We start from the raw sequence: 18,201 nt of genomic DNA on the forward strand, positions 1-18,201 counted from the left end.
TAAATATTTTAATGAAACCTTTATTAAGACTTTATCGCGCCAAAGCCAAATAGTGACTCCGGCAATACAAACAGGTAAACGTTTTGGCCCGAGAGTTCTCGAATGCGAAACACCACCGACCGACGTTTTGTCTTTTCCTTCATTTTCGTCTAAAATGAGACGAGTATACAGCGATTTCTCGCGATCCTGCATCATTAAAATTACGAATAGTTCAACGCAAATACGAGTCAATCGGTGAGACTTGTATCGATACCGCACGAGAAGCTTCGTTGTTGAAGATGCTTAACAAATGAAATTTCGTATAGGTCAAAGAGAAAGAAACCATTTGCCCCATACTGTGATAATGTCTGCACGAATGAAATTTCTGATGATTCTAATAATTTTTAAAGAATAAACAAAGGTAGATAGAGTCGAATATAGATGTTAACTTCGCTGTAGTCTTTGGATCACAATCGTTTTTTCTTTTCAAAGGATTTCTTAGGAAGGAAAATATACAGAAATCGTGCTAAAGCTTCGAATGTTCAAAGCGTTTTCGCTTCTCGAAACGAAACAGAAATTGTGACATAAAAATTTGAAGATCACGGCAATTTCGATATCGTAAAAGGGACATTTACGTTTTATCGTTTCGACCCATTTCACCAAGTATATAATATTTCTATTTTACTATATTTTAATCGGAAAAACACAGAAATATATAAACGTAGGTAAAAATAATTCGACTGCGAAATGAATCATCGATTTCGAGGAAGGTAGACAAACTAACTGTCTCGTGCGAACTTTCTTTTTTTGTTTATCGATATCGCCACAAAGCATCCTGCATGCGACAGAATTTACCAAGGACAATTACACCGGATGTCGATATCAATTGGCCAATTTATCTTAAATTATCTAAATAGTCACGAACGCCGGTTCGGTGTTGCACGTTGAGCGACCAATCACGGGTCAATTCCTCTACCTTAAATCACAATGGCGACGACAAGTTTATTCGTTTACTTTTCTCGTTAATTGTATCCTTAAGACTGATCGTTACGTACGTCTGGAGGCGCGAGTACGCGAGTAACGCGCGTGCACGGACTTCGAGATCCGTATACGTGACGCGTGCATCGTTCGTCCATCGTGTCTCTCTCATTCACGCCGTTAAGTTATGCGGAAAATGTTCCCTGTGGCGAATATCTTCGTAAACTTAATTATAGAATTATAAAGAAGGCTCTCCCTAACGAAAGGGTCAACACGATCCTTACGACGTGGCTCGTGTTAATTGTCGTGGAGCGTGAAAGATTGCAAGATTTCTCCAATTAGAAAATGCTTAAGAAACGTACAAAGAAAGATTAGAGCGTAATAATATATTATTAATTTCGTATCTTGAATATCGTTACACGTAATGTCGTCATATATTCTACGGGAAGTTGAAAATCTGCAGATATTTTTCGTATTACCAGAGACTAGAGAAATCTTGACGAAAAAAAAAACTAGGAAAAATCGTTCGCTCAGAATCGATCACCGATTTATTACATCGTCGAAGATTTAATTAGACATCGTGACGATAAAACGTGTTTCGCTCAAATTAATTCGCGGCACGGAACACGTTAAGAAATAAGTCTACGAATGCTGTCATAAAATTCCATCGAAATTTTTTAATCTTTCTTGATCTTCCAACAAAGAGCGAATAAATTAAACGCTGATTTTCATGATCGTTCGACCACAAGGAACATCATCGAACCTTCGCACGTACGTCGAGAGGCGTAGCGACGGCCGCATTTCAATTGTATTAATCTAAAGTTACGAACAGTCGACGATCTTTGGGACGGTGTTAAGGATCAGCGTCGCGACGCCTCTCGATCGAACTGCGTGTCGCGTGAAATCGTTCAAGTGTTGGCGATGCACCGAAAGGGGTTGTTGCTTCGACAGCTTAGGCGTCTCGTGTTTTCTAGCGTCTTTAGAATTCGTTTCGAAGTCGTTGTGATCGCTCGTTTAAAATACGAATATTTATCTGTACATAAAATTCGCAATTTTTCGTTGTCCATTTATTTAGGCCTACCGTTTTTCACATTTTCCGAATATAGGCCTGCTCGCGTTTCCTCTCTAAAGCAGCATTTTTGTTCACTTTACGCCAGGGAACATTATGGAAGCAACAATGGCAAAAGATAAAAGGACGAAAGATAAAGTTAACGTATGATACGAACTATTGAAAAACTATGTTATCCGATACGATTGCGGAGATAAAGCTGGTTGATAATTCTTTAGCGGAGAGATATTGGAGGAATTTAGTAGAAGACAGAGAGGATCGTATCGAAATTGCTGGAAAAAAGACTTAGGTAAGAAGAATTAGGAAAATATAGGACTAAGGTAGCTATAGAAAGGCAGAAAGTCGATATATGTAGATAGCATTGAAATTAGCAGCATTCGACTGAAATTAGCAGCATTGCATTGACCAAACGGTAGACTCGAGCCTATAGAGAAGAGAAAAATTGTGGCTGATCTTTGACGATAGGAAATATCCACCGAATTAGAGATTTTAAACTATAAAGACGTGGACTGAGTTTATATAAATACCAAGCAAATAACAGTACCTTGGAATTTCAAATTTTGCATTCACGATGATCATAAATATCATCAGACTGTCGTAACGAACGCGGTAATACGATTATGAAACACTGATGCATTTATCAAAGAACCGTATTAACAGCGGAAAAATGCTCAAGAAGAATAACATGTACTTGGAATTATTTAAGAAAAATCTCCATAATAAACAATTTATATATCGCAGAGGTTTTACTACGAAACAGGTGGTACGTCACGGATGATTGAAACGTGGAAATAGGAACCGGATAGAAAGGTTAAATTTCATACGCACGAAGTTAGCAAATGAACAGGGACGTAGCTTCGAGTATACGAGATAAAACCAGATAAAAACTATCGTATCGTCTAGGGGTGCTACACACAACGAAAGATGGTGAACTAAAGATATCACTCAAGCGATTTATGGTCTCGATTTTAGTTCGTTTGGCCGTTGTTCACCGAGATTAGTTACCCAGAGAGACGTTTCTCACATCGGAACAGACGATCGTACTTTGCTGTCTATCGACTCGATAATTGACGCGAAAATGATACGCGTGGACACGCTGATCGAGTATCTGTCGATACAACAGCAAAAACGGTCACGTGTTTATAAACATACTATTCGAACGAAACATCTGTTTAAACATCAAAGCGTAAAAATATCTCTTTTCCCAATAAGTTACTTTTATCTGGTTCTTCGGATCGTCGGAAACATCGACGAATATTCCTTACGTATAATTCGTATACTCTGGAACACGAGATCGCTTACGACCGTCTACACAAGCAGATGCACCGTGCACGCGCGTGGTTACAACGCGACTGCATCTATCAAGAGGAACGATCGATGGGATATATATATATATATTATATATTATAGGTACAACCGGAACACAGAGAGACAATTGTTAAACAACGCGATTAATCCTCAACTGACGATTTCTAGTTCCTTCGCTTTTTATCCATCTTACTGTTAATCGGTGAAACGTGCGAGCAATTTATTAAAAAATTAATAAATATAAAATTAGCTTAGCACACCACGTTATAATAATAATAATAATAATAATAAATGATATTCGTATCGAATAGTCGTACAGAAGAGAAAGATCGTCTAATGTAAAAATCGAGCATTAAAAGAAAGAAAACGATAATAGATCGTCAGTTGAGAATCAATCAAACCGGTCCACTCTCTGTTGGTTTCCCGAGAAAGAAAAGAAGAGACGAAAGAACGTTGGCAAGGAAACGCGACAGAGAGTAGAAGGCCAAAGAGAGATGGTAAATACAGAGTGAAATAGATAGATCCGAAGAAAAAATCTTTAGGCACACCCACACACATACACATACATTTATATATAATATATATAATATATATATGCGTAGAGCGCAAGAGTCTTTTTTTTTTTTTTTAATTTATATTTCGTGAAGCAAATCGTAAATCCGAACGTTAGATTTGCCGTGTGTACTATCGAACGCAAACGCAGACAAAGGTGACGCGACGATTCTCCTCTTTCTTCCTCGTGCTTCTCGTTTTATTTTACTTCGTTCAGCTTCTTCTTTTCTTATTTCGTTCGTCGTTCTAATTCGATTCGATGTTCGTCGATAATTCGTACGAACAAGCTGTATCTAAAGGACTGTGTATTTTTAAAGGAGCATATTCGCTCGTTCTTTTTCTTTTTTTTTCTTTTTAGCTCTTTTCATCGTCGCGTGATCGGTTTCTCTTTGTTTTTCCGTCGTTCATCGATAATCAAAAAATAAGTTATCCGAATACTTTGTACTTGTCCAAGCCGATCGTGATGGTAATAGACGCTGAAGCTCTTGGCACGGTATTCGATTTACGTAAAAAAAGAAATCCGATCTCGTCGATCACCTTGCTGCTGCACACGCCATACAATTCACACGGATAGACGGACTTTCTTAAAATTGCTCGCTTCTGCCGTACGATTCGCGCGTTATCAATAATTAGAATATGTAATAATTACGTCGTAATTCAATATAGCAAATATATTATCACATTTAGATTGTATTAATGTTTAAGACCTTTTTTTTTTTTTTTATCCGGACGTCCTTCGACAAATTTAAACACCTGTCACGTTTTTATTTGCGTTTCGTTTCCACGGAGATCTCCTCCTTCGTTTTATTTACGTTTCGTCTCTGCGTTCCTTCGTGTTTTGCTTTCGCCTTGCTCTCGCTCTTCTCTGCCAAATTTCGAACGTTATATTACACGTATAAATCGTAATGCTTCTCTTTTCCTCGTATATCGCGATTCTACGTCAATGACAAATTTCTCGAATCATAATGACAATATCGTTACGTAGGTGTGAATTCCTCGAAGGTATCCAGAATCGATCGATCCGATGGCTTTACATGGAAAATCGTCGATTCTCACAAGGATTGCACCGCGCTTGGAACCATCGACGACGGAATGTCCAAATTTGAATTCGAACAACGGCAACGCGTGAGCGTTGTATCGTTCGAAAGTTTGTACGATAATCGATTATGCAGACTAATTCGTAAGTTATTGCCTTCTGAGTGCTCGACGACGACGATGATCGACGAAAGCTCGCGGACGATCGTTCGTACGTAAATCTAAGAAACATTAATATAGAATATATTATCGTGTAGTTTATATAAGGTATACGTTAAGACACTTACCATCTACTGCAAAAATTCAACAGTTAAAAGATTGTAACAACTAGTTCGTATAATTCCGTACAAGACGGAGATGCTCGCTCGGTATCCCCGTTCCATTTCCGTTTATAGTTAATTATCCGACTAATTGATTAATCATCGTTCGAATCGGTCGAACGAAGGAACAACTCGAGAAGCGGGATACGCGATCGAGCAGATCCGACTGGTTCGCAGCCTCCGCTCTCTCGATTCTTTCGTATCCTCTTAAAACGCTACATTCTCGTTCCATCGTTCGTTCTCGTCTTTTGGCACGCGCTCCCTTCTCTTCTTCTTTTATCCCTTCGCTATTGGCACGACATTTACGAACAATGAGCTTGCTAGAGTTAATTAATTAGAATAAATCTCGGACGCACCTGAGATCGATCGTTCGGACGATACGATGTATAATAATAAAAAGATCTTTTTGCTATATCGTACGTATTATGCACCGCCGTATACTCAAATACAGAATGCCAATGAATCGCGTTACACGTTCGGCTCGAGGAGGCTCTACGTCCATTTCGCGAAAGGCAATCCGTTCACAAAGCGATAAAGTGACAAAGTTATTTCTCTTTTGTCTTTTCCTCTTTTTCTTCTTCTTCTTCTTCTTCTTATTCTTCTTCTCTCGTCGTTTCGAAATGATCTACGTCCGAGACGTTTCACATGGACCATGGGACCAAGTCGTTCTATAACGATGCTTATGCGAATAAAAGGAAAGGATCGTATCGGTTGCTCGTTCCCGCGACGTATCTTAAAAGCTATGAAAATTATTCTAAACGCGGCCTCGTAGAACGATCAACATCTAAAATGGAATAATCAATCGAGCGGTTATCAAAAATAGAATTATCATTATAAATACAATACGCAACGCACCGATATACCAACGATCAACAATCGTCGTTCCGCGATATCCGTTCCGATCGGAAGCTGCTATCGTGGCACGACCGTGTACCAAAAATACTATTATCACGCGTAGGGCAGAGCATCGCATCCGCGTGCATGCACGAAAGTTCGAAAGAAAAAACAAAAGAAACGACGGATCTTCCTCAGCTCTGTCTCTTCGGTTCCCTTTTCTCTTTCTTTCTTTTTTCTTTTTCATCTTTTTGTCTTTTCTGTTTTTTCTTTTGTTGTCTTTTCGTACGACCAAGGGAGCCACGTTGCACACGCGCGTCATAATTATTACGCGTAAAATCATACTACGCTTTTATAAAAGATATCGCGAGCTCGCCGCGCACGCCGTTGGAATAAACGTCTCACAAATATAAAGTATCGTTTCGAATGTAATATACGTATATCAAAAAGCAAGAAAGTATTGTATACTGTACACGTAACACACGTATCATAGTAGACGGAGAAAATGTGTACAGCTCTAGGTGACGTTGATGATTCTTCTTACGATCGATCGAATTCTACCAGTATCGTTTACGCTTTCAAACTTATTCATTGGAACGTGTACGAGAAAATTGGAATTTCAGCTTGCGCGTTAAACTGACCAGACTATCGCGGCTATGCTGTAGAAATTAAAATTATCAATAGGAACGTCGTTTATTGCTCGACGTAAGGATCAACGAATTTAACGAAGTTTCCTTGTATATGAAAATTCCAATTATAATTTCTCATACGTATAAATTATTAAAATATCTTATTACGTTTGGAGAATTCGTTGTCGTAGCTAAAAAACGATCGACGAAACGAGCGAGTGACTCGGTCTTTGATTTGCACGTTCAAGATAATTCCAAACTGCGTAATACGAATTCTTTATTGAGAAATTCAAACAAACGCAGCTAATTATTTTAAAGAAACGCTAATTGGTTCGATGTTTGAAAAAGTGGCTCGTGCAAATAATTTCCTTCGAGCTTATCAACGACTTGAAATTCTGACAGCGGAAATCATTGGATGCTCGTTGCTTTTATCGATTCGATCGACCGTAATAATTTTTCTCCGCCGTAATTCAGTCGCTTCTTATTCGTTCTTTTCTTATTTTGCGAAACGCAAAATATGGCCGTCTCGGACGAGAAAAAATGTAGCGTACTAATCGCAGCCATAACGTTGCGCATCGAGGAGCATAGATCCTCTTCCCGTGCCTTGTTATCTTCCCCCCCGTAAAAACCGTTATCGACTAGAACGTAGTTATGATACATTAAAAATTGACACACATTTATGTTATATGTATATTGGGCTTCGCCTTATCGCCTCCCCCTTTCCTCTGCATTTTTTTTTTTCACGCAGAAAATCCACGACAGACAAATCGAATCGTTTCTTTTCGGGGACGGTGTTCGATCCTAAAGAGAGAAAAAATTTGCGATATTTTAATAATAATTTCCATAGGCGTCAAGTGAGGACAGAGTAAAACCGATGTTCTCTCTCGGGAGAACGTCGGTGAATTTGCTTATTACAGACGACAATCGTTTAATAGTTTGCATTTGGAACTACTATAGCTTTCGACTTAAGAGTTATACTTGAGACACATAAGAAGTTTGCTTGCGTATTGTAGTTTCGTTGGAAAGTCCTGCACTCTGTGCTCGATGCACACGCTTGTACGATTCCTTAGCTATTTTTTTTTTTTCTTTTATCTAACACGTGAGAAAAAGTTAAACAACGCCGTTGTCATATTTTTTCTTCGTTTTTTGCTTTTTTCTCTTTTTACCTAAGTTATTTAAAGCGAACGTATATTATATCATCGACCGCCAACAGAAGACTTTCACGTCGCTTATCGTTATCTATATGAAAAATTCGATAAAATTTACCACGGACTGCTCTTTCCTCAATTAACGAACACACCGTATACACGCTATTACATGGTAACGTATCGTTGCGATCTCCATTACCCCGTAAGAATAGTACCGCGTTCCTGTTACGCTAAACAGTAATAATAGCACGTGTAATAATACGTAATAATAAGAATAACAATGTATATCATCGTCAATGATACCGTCAACGATCGTAATTAGACGGCTGGACAATTATAATTATAGTCGAAGCTTAAATATGGAAGGACGCGACGCTAAAATTATCCTTGCAAAATAGCACCTTTCCTAGAGACCAGAGATTTCGTATCACGTAAATAAGTGTTATCGATACGTTTAATTAATTAAACAAATTTAATTCGGTGAATTACACCGTCGAGTACGAGGACCATAGGCGAGCAAGACGACGAGTAGCATTTCCTACTCTTTGCAAGAGAACAGTTTTCAAAAGAAGTCGGTTTCCATCCTCTTCAAAATGTTTTTATATCGTAATATTAAAATATCGCTTGTCTCGATATCTTTCGTAAAGCTTCACCGACTTGTTAGTTCATTTTAAAAGACTTACATCTTTGAACCTAACTGGTTGTTTCCATTCTCAGCTATGGCACGTTAAAACTCTTCCGTTCAACATAAACACGAAGAATCATAAGCTGACATGAAAATGAAAAGATCATGTCTCTCACCTGTGGTCTTCGCATGAAATTCATCTAATTACATCTAAAGTTGCTTTTCGCTAAATTTACGTGTTTCTTTCCTTTTGAACTTTACCGAGGATTATTTAATCGTCGATTAATCGTAAGACGTATCGATCCGTAATACGAGAATCTCTTGGCCATCAGGACAGCAGTCTTGATAATCGCCGATTCAAGTACATTTGAATGACGGCGTAAAGGGAAACAAAGGACGAATGTCACACCGTGAAAGCATCTACTTCAGTCTTCCTCTATAATCCAGTCTACGACTCTAGCACCATTGCGCAGCTTTACTTTCGTTCATCAACGTTCTGATCAACGAAGAGACTCTGATAATTAAATCAGCTAATAATAAGATCACGTTAGAATTCAAAGACTAGATTGAATTATCGACGTTCGCATGCAATTCTCTACATAATTCCTACGTACTAAGGGCAAGGTCGATCGTGATTAGCCAGAAGTTGCACGCACTCTCCTCAGTTCATTCTTTTTATTATTATTCGTATACTTCGTATCGTAGTCTATCGTCAGGATCGTAGACGTATAATTCGTATAATCGAGCTAAGAACCGAGTTGCAATCCTTTCGGAACTACTGTCGCAACTTCTGACTATTTTCACCGTCGCTAGTCTCGCTTGAAAACCATAATCTCGCGTTGCAAATATTACCGGCAATTTAAAGCTCCTGGTACGCGTAATTTCCTCTATCGTTCACTTTCACCTAAATTTAACTAAATTTCAAAAATAAATCTAAATTAATTCCACGCTCTGCCGATCATCGAATTTCATTAAATTATACATTCCAAGACTATCATCTATTCTCCTTTTATATACTTTTAAGATAGTATCGATCCTAATAATTGTACAACATCTTCAAAACGATCAAACATGTCGATTTTCCAAGCAGCTGGTACAGCGATGACACGATCTTCGTTGCCAATGTAAAATCTCCTCCGCGATTCTAAAATCTATAAGTCGCAGTATTGACAAAGTTAGGACGTGTAAAACAACGACGAACCGCTCGATCCCCGGCCACAACTTCCACGTTCCTCTTCAAGCTTCCTGTTGCTTCGCTAGTTCGTGGATTCCGAGTTGGACGACGGCGAGGACTCCGGGCTCTGCACCAGAGGACTGTCCCTTCCGATGACGGTGGGTGTCAACAGCATACCGCGTGGACTGAACGTATCGCAATACAAATTCTCCTTCTTGTGCACTCGTCTAACGTGGCTACGCAGATTGTCACGGCGTGCACTTCGGTACGCACAGTGTGGACAAAGGTGTGGCTTCTCGCCCGTGTGCATTCGTCGGTGTTGGATGAGCTGATCAAAGATAAAAGTTACAAGTTAGAGAATAGACGAGATAAACGAGGCCGAGTAGGCGAACGAACGATTATAAGAACAAGCAACAAGAGGGAGGACAAATTAAGATCATACGGTGTATTTACGATAGAAAGTATTTGCATGTATGTAGTATCTGAATGGGTCTTAGAGGAAAGGACAAGTAATGATGTTTTGATTTAATAAGTAGTATTCGAAGCAACGAAATGATTACAATGCCGTCGTACGTCTTATTCTCATAGGCGGCTTTCGACTTCCCGATTCACACTCTCGGGCTTCTACATCCGTCCTCTCCGGCTTCTCAACTAACTCCCCCTTTAGCGTCTCTTTGCCATTTTTCCGTCCTTCGGACCACGTGTCCCGAAACACCCGTGGCCAGGGTCACGCAGGCCCTTTCCACGAAACTACCCATTTAAAAAGACCCAACGACACATCGATGTACGCGACGATGCAGCGGCTTTTGCAACTTTGTTTACGGTTCGGCCGATATCTTAGGCCTTTTGACCCCGATACTACATATATCCTTATTTTTCAACGAAGCGTTTTTTTTTTCAATCAGACTTTAAATTTCATTTTCATGCTACATATTTCGTAATACGTTCTGTTAATGAATCGATATGCGTACATTGAAGAAAATTTCTCGTTTAATCAATTAATATGCAAATGCTAGTAATTTTTGTAGTCGGTGTTATATAATTCGAAGTATATATACGAAATATATGGTATAAAATTCTAAAACAAACTGATCCATGTCAATCGATAATGATCGCGCTTCATCTTCTCATAAATGACTTATACATATTAATAAAAGTATAATGCGCTCTAATTTACGAACAAATAATTAATATAATAGAGCGATCCTCTTTGAAACTTTATACGAATATGTAAATCATGTCGACGTATGATAAACAACTTTATACGCGAAATTATAACGAGCTACGATTAATACAGTACATTTTTCTCGATATTAATATGTATCGAATATTACGTGTAAAAGCACGCTGCAGCCGAGAATTACGATTCTATTATGTAACGCGATCTCATCGGCTACATTTTGCATCGCCACGGCAATAATAGATCGACGTCTTGAATTCGACGTCAATGTGTCTCATTCATCGAAGCTTTTCGTTGCTATAATGTAACCGTATATGTACGTTGGTCTTAAATATATTCACGGATGAGCGAAAAGTCGCTGGAAAAACTCGTACGTAGATTCGTACGATATACGTATTTACATAGAACGAAACTGTTGATTTACAGGTGAAAGTAGAGCGTATCCCGAGCGTTCTACGAGATTCGAAAGACCAGCACGCGTATCGTAGAATTTACGGTCGTCCAGGGATTATACGAGCTTTTCACTCAACCAGAATTCCAAACAATCCAAGTTCATCGATTACGTTCGTCGTTGTGTCGTCGCTTTAGAATTCTATACGCGTCGACGTTCCCAATAACGAAGTTTCCTTTTGTGCCGAGGGAAAATATTACCTTTTTTAACTGTACCGTGCGAAAGATGCAAATGTCGCAGCAAAAGTATCGGTCGTCGCGATGCCTTCTCATGTGTCTGCTCAGATCTACTTCCGACGATCTGTCCGCGCCGCACACAGCGCAGCTCACCCTCGTTTCCGGCGCCGTGCCTTTCGCGTGTGCCCTCAAATGCCTCTGGAACGCTTTCTCGATGGTGCACGCGTACGAGCATAACGAGCACCGATACTCCTCCCTTTCATATCTGCGCATTCAAAGGTACAATAAGTCGGAACTACTTAGCTCGTCTGAAAGATAAGTTAAACGCAAACAAATTACACGGTGTCTTTTCGATAAATTTCATTTCAATTCTATACTCCACCTTTTCGTATATACGTGTACATACACGAACAGCTTCGACCTTATTTTTCGCGCGAACTGAATTTTTCTAAATATTAAAAACGAAGTAGCGTAGTTCGCCTTAACGATGGCGAAGCTAGACTCACGATACGGTGGAAACGATATTATACGAAATTATTTATAATCTGTCGTCGAATAGACATCAACCGGTTCTATGAAACCTTCGTATTTAATTAGACGTAGTACTTCTGTCGTATAATTATACTCGTAATAATTACGTAATGTAATAAATATTTTGCTCGCAGAAATTGAGATGTATCGGGCATGAATTAAAAATGCCACAAAGTTACACACGATATGTTGTTTTCGTTACGATAGAGTGGATTGTCCGAAATAATTAGAGAATCTCTCATTCCTGAAATACGTAGCGTCGACCCGTAATATCGTATTTAAACGTTCAACGTCACCAATAATATCTATTTATACCTTTTATTATACCTTCCGTATAACATCCTGCAGATCCTACGATTCTCCAATTACTTCGAACAATACGAAGAACGACGAGATATAAGTACAGTGATCGAAGCAAGCGCTAAGTACCTATACCTGACGCGTTGCAAAGCCAGAGTACGCTTCTTCCCCGTGGGCGTCATACCCTGTGCCACGTGTGCAGCCACATGAGTCTCCATCTCACATCTGCTGTTCGTGGTGAAGTCACAGCCCGAGGACGGACAACTTTTCGTTTCTCCGGTTTCCGCGCTGGGTACCGGTGGATGACAATCGACGATATGCTTTCGCAGAGCTGGCCTCGTTGGAGCAACCACGTCGCAGGAACCACAGGAATAACCGCGATGCGCGTTGCTCACGTTCGGACTGCTACCTCGAGATCTGAAAGCCCATCGTGAATTTCAATTCCTTTGAATAATAGGCCGAGTGTGAAATAATAAGCGAATAACAAGGTAACGGAAAAGTAGACGTAATATATAATTAGGAGACTGTGGATTTTTAAAATATATAAAATATCCAAAGTAAAATTTCTTTCGTTATATTCGTTATGATTTGAATTCGCAGAAAATATTCGCGGCGTAAAGATTGTAACAGCCAGAGCTACGCCGAGACAGAAACGGTACAGGATAAAGTATTCGGAGATGAAATTGATAAAGTTGGCGTCGAAAGGAAATTCAAAGAAATTATTAATTTGTTCCTAAGACTCCATAGAATTTCTAACGATCGGTACAACTTTCTTTTTAAACTTCCGCGTGAAATTCTTCGATCAAGTTTGCTGTTTCAACGAGAGAAAGCAAAGAAAGGAATAAATCACGGTACGGGAAACTGGTGAAAAAAACAAGGCCGCTCCAGCCGAGGAGCACTACGGAATTAAAAAGATTCCTTCTTTTTTTCTCTCTCTCTTTCTTTTTATTTTTTAAATTTCGTAATCGTTGTTCACGGATCGGTCGTAACTCAACGCTGGTCAATATCCTTCAAAGCTGTTGATTTACGACGCCATTTATCTTTGAATTTTTGAAATATCAGAAACGCGCTCGCATTGTTGAGCAGGGAGGAAGATTCGCCCTCCGACTGGACAGATTCATTGGTCTCGTTTTATCGATTCCATGGCGTGTTAAATAAAAACCTTGCGCTCAAACATCTCTTTGCCTCGATGCGCATACATACATATATATATATAATTTCCTTTCCCGGTCTCTCTTCCATCGTCTTATCCGACCTGAACCGTAGAAGAATTAAAATGCTCGACTCGCATTAGGCAAGACGAGTTAAGCACGTTACGGTGTAAAGCGTAGGACGAGCTGGAGTTTGGCAAAAGTGGCTGATAACCGAAAGAACGCATACTTCTCGGTGTAAGACGAATGCTCGCTCTCGGAGTCGCTGTCAGACGGAATGTTCGGGATTTCTGTAGCTTCGAGAGCCGCGGTCGCTGCTGAAAGTCTTCCGAGCATGGCGGTATAAGCGCCGAGGACCCAGCCATTAAGAACCGGTGTAACCGTTCCATCCTGTTACGAAAGCAAATCTCTCCTTTACTTTTGTTCAGTCACGTAACCACTCGCCAAATGTACGTAATAACGCTGTAACTTAATAATGTAATTGCTAATAGGAGAAGAGTGATTGTAGAAAACGCTGCGAGCGCCGAAATCGAGAAACTCTGATCTTCTCGTTGGCAAATTCGTTTTACGCGTCAACGAGGATGCTATAGTATAGTAGCAATAGTGAAAAACTAAATAATTTATCGATAATCCTGGAAGACGATGTCGCAGCACCGCTTCCACAGAGAGAAATACAAGTATCGATAGACGTTGATTAATTATTTCTTTGTTTTTGAGCAAACGTTGAGTGTCCTCTACGACTACGAGCTGGCACATGCAGGTTTTTCCACGGACACGCTCTTCTTTTTCGTACATTTCGACCGTATCAACGCGTAAGGTATTAATCGGATACCAACACCGAATCGGTGGCACTGGATCATAGACAATCTACGAGAATTTCATTTACTCCGTTCTGAAATACTTTAATTCGTATTTTGTATTTTACGCGACCAACATCATCGACGATATCGATGCTACAAAATAAAATATCAGAGACTATGTCTGATGTAAAATATATGTGTAAAACGTAGAATATATGATACACGAAATACGTAGGTATATAGAAACGAAAATTCGATATCGTAAATGTAAGTAACTCGACTGAGATTTAATTCGGATTTGGGTAAATTAAAAAGGGTAGCTTGTACGTGATATTTCTCAGATACGTATTCTTAATTGGACAAACCTTGTCGAAAGTCAGATAGGACATGGGATCGAGCAGCTTCGTGGATAAATTATTGTTGGCCGAACGATGCGAGCTGTTCGTACTTCCGGTGTCGCTTTCGTCTCCAGCGTCTTCGTTGTCGTCATTTTCCTTCGGTACGGTAGTCTGCAGGATCAAACAGAATCTTTATGTATGTAGTATCTAAATGGGTCTTAGAGGAAAGGACGAGTAACGATGTTTTGATTTAATAAATGATATTCGAAGCAACGAAATGATTACAATGCCGTCGTACGTCTTATTCTCATAGGCGGCTTTCGACTTCCCGATTCACACTCTCCGGCTTCTACGCTCGCTCGCTCTCGCTTCTCAATTCACACTCTGCATACCTTTTGCATCCGTTCTCTCCGGCTTCTCAACTGACTCTGCCTTTAGCGTCTCTTTGCCTTTTCCCGTCCTTCGGAACACGTGTCCCGAAACACCCGTGGCCAGGGTCACGCAGGCCCTTTCCACGAAAACTGTCCACTTAAAAAGACACATCGATGTACCGACGATGCCGCGGCTCTCGCCACTCTGTTTACGATTCGGCCGATATCTTAGACCTTTTGTCCACGATGCTACATGTATTTGGCGTTATTTAGAAAGGAAACAACAGCCGCGTGTTTCTAGCGCAAACTTTGCCTGTACCTTTGCAAAGTTTTCTGATTTTATGCTAACGACCCAAGTAGCTTAATCAACAGCTACCGAGTAACGGAAAGTCTTAGCGTTCGGAATAACAGAATACCGAGAAGTCTTAGCGCTGCTGATAACGGTAATTGCAATGTTCGCGAAAATTGGAACGTGTTTCGAAGGAAAATGAAATTACACGAGAGGATGCTTAGCGAAAATACACAACGAGGGGACGAGATTTCATTTCTCAAAGGAAAAACATAGATTGTCCGAGGAGAAATTGGAATCTTTTGTTCGCCGTGTATTTCAAGCATCTGAACCACTAATAGGTCCTCTCTGCAAATTTAATGGCCCGACATCGAATCTAATTTGAAGCTTTGGAACAGAATAGAGAGCAGAATTAGATTATATTGCTCTTTCCTTTGCTTACCTACGTTCCTAATAATATTCCTAATTCTAAAACGTTACGAATCGTTCACCCGAAATATGTCTTAAGGTATTATACAAAACTCACGATACGTGGAAAGGTAGAAAAATTCCATCGGATATTATATCCATACGTAGAAATATTTTTCCAATTTTCCCCGAACCTCCGCTATTTACCTGTCTATGATATTCGCAATTATATCCAACTATGGTTCACAACCGCGCGTCATACGTTGTATCCAAATTTCAAAGAAGTATAAATAAATCTTCGCAATTTACCTACCTATCTGATAACGCAAATCTTTCCTATCTACTTACGATATTGCAAATTCTGTCTGTTTGTGGCGGCACTCGACCACGGAACTTTCCAACGGCTTCGCGACACAATGCGCTATACCTTCGAGGCCTAGTGTACCTCGATATCCCTGCGGTTCTTTCGCCGAATATTCGGAAGAATGCGACAACTGTCGCGGACGTCCAATAAACGCGTGCGTAGTGGGGATATCGAGGATATTCAACAAAGAAAAGAATCCGTTTGGTTTCGAGCAAAAGATTTATTCTGCCTCGAAGGTTTAGCGTCATAACGAAGCAAACACAATTCGAGATACGTTGATTGTTAATCGTTGATCGTCAATTGCTGATCGTAAATTGTTGACTGTCGATCGTTAATGGTTTAATAAGCCTTTTTTCTTGAACATCAAGAGTGTTTCTTGCGGGCAGCTTGACCAACCACCTCGTGTTATTCCAAACGTTACTTGAAACTTCAAAGCCCTACACGCATCATATCTACCGCACAACAAATTTCAACAAAATATAATCCATATATTATCGATAAACAATTACAGCTATGGTATAAGATACAACTATGGAATAAAAGTAAAACAATAAAATAGAAACTTCGCCGTCGCCTGTACCAATACCTGTTTATAGTATCGCAGTATCGTGGACGAGGAGCCTGGGCAAGTGTCGGGCGAATTATAAACAAGGGGCTGCGGAACATGTGCGTGGTGAGGCTAAGACAAAGGACACGAGGCTAAGACAAAAGACAAGGGGTTGCTAAGGGACGAAAACGAATCAACAGTCAGTGTGAGTCGAGAAGCCAGAGAGTGTGAACTGCGTTGTCGAGAGAATATCGTTAGTGTCACACGCTCGAGAAACGGTAATTAGGATAGGCTAAACATCCTGCATGCCACAGCCATCGAAACAATGACCAAATAGTAACGGATTAGGCGCCTCCGATATACACCTGTAACATCAACCACATCTCAATCCGCATCGGAGACCAGGCAGCACACCTGGGGCAAGATGACAACCAGATGTCTACATATCCTTGCTGCGTACCCTCGATTATTCCTAAGGACCCGCCATAAATCTTGGCATTTTCATTGTCAAGATCCTTCATACCAAAAACAAACGTCTTTTATTTCCAATGATGTTCTTTACATATTTGTCTACTACGGGAAGATACGGGGAAGTTAGTTCTCTCACGTTCGGTATCTTCCGCTAGCAACTTTCTCTCAAGGGCAGTTAGCACCTAGAAACCCTAGAAAATCAGCCAATTGACAGCGAAGTCTATTTCCCTCACTCTCCTAATGAAAACTTGTCCTTAACAAATCAGCTCTTTTCGCGTCCTCAGACCCATCCATCGCTAGCCGCAACATCGTCGCTAAACTTTACTGATTTTCCATCTTTCGGACAGTTAACGTCTCTTTACCGGATTTCTATCCTTAGATCAGTCGCCTACCTAATTTATGTAAAGTTGTTGGAGTAAAGCGTAATTTATACGCGTCAATTCAGTGTATACTCAATTGTGACTATTAAATGTATAATAAAGCGTAATAAAAAGAAAGTTGATAGTTGCGTTTCGGCTCGACCTTCTTGCTTTTTTATAGTCTGAGTTGCGACTCGTGATTTTACGCGACACGCCAGACGACAACCCCTCCAGAGGGACTAAAACCTCAGTATAAAACCCTCCAAAATAAGCGCTCGCCCCAGTCTCTTGTAACACTTGGAACCGTCACTCTGTTGGATTTGAATAATAAATTCTATCGTCATATACAAGGATCAATTTCTTCACCTTATTCGCGGAACGTTCGAACTACGACCCGAGGAGATCACCGACGGTTGGTTTCTTGATTTCTTCTGTCTCCTACGTGACACTAGCGTTATCGAGAGAGCCTCGGATCCGAGAATTGCAAATTAACTATCTAGTTGTCTTAATAATAATACGTTATTGTCATTAGTTCGCGTTAAACAACCATCGTTTCCTGTTTAATTCATTTATTGTAAGTAAACTAATTGCAGGATAAGATCCTACAGTATTACAACTTACGTCCATCGTTTCGAATCTCCCACGACACGACACCTACCGCTTTCGAAGGAATATAAATGTTAAATTATAATCCCACTCTAAGATCCTCAATAGATGCACCTTGGTATGCTACCAATGAAACAATACATCGCGACCTTAAGATACCCACAGTTAGAGAAGAAATATCCAAATTCAGTAACAGATATAACATGAG

At 40.0% G+C, this 18,201-nt stretch overlaps 1 protein-coding gene across 12 annotated transcripts in view; it reads right to left on the reverse strand.

Annotated features, from left to right (window-relative positions):
- The window catches only part of LOC126916030 (gastrula zinc finger protein 5-1-like), a 27,040-nt gene continuing 8,839 nt past the window's right edge, over positions 1 to 18,201 (reverse strand). For 11 of the 12 annotated variants that reach the window (XM_050721424.1, XM_050721451.1, XM_050721433.1 and 8 more), the window contains 5 exons: positions 14,606 to 14,749; positions 13,670 to 13,830; positions 12,419 to 12,706; positions 11,483 to 11,723; positions 1 to 9,979 (listed from right to left, as the gene is read on the reverse strand). In XM_050721424.1, the coding sequence (XP_050577381.1) occupies positions 9,734 to 9,979; positions 11,483 to 11,723; positions 12,419 to 12,706; positions 13,670 to 13,830; positions 14,606 to 14,749 (1,080 nt within the window). In that variant the 3' untranslated portion in view covers positions 1 to 9,733. The remainder of the gene's footprint in view (positions 9,980 to 11,482; positions 11,724 to 12,418; positions 12,707 to 13,669; positions 13,831 to 14,605; positions 14,750 to 18,201) is intronic. The other variant, XM_050721394.1, reaches the window with a different exon arrangement.

Source organism: Bombus affinis, chromosome 1 (assembly GCF_024516045.1).
Source record: "Bombus affinis isolate iyBomAffi1 chromosome 1, iyBomAffi1.2, whole genome shotgun sequence".
NCBI classification, from domain to species: domain Eukaryota; kingdom Metazoa; phylum Arthropoda; class Insecta; order Hymenoptera; family Apidae; genus Bombus; species Bombus affinis.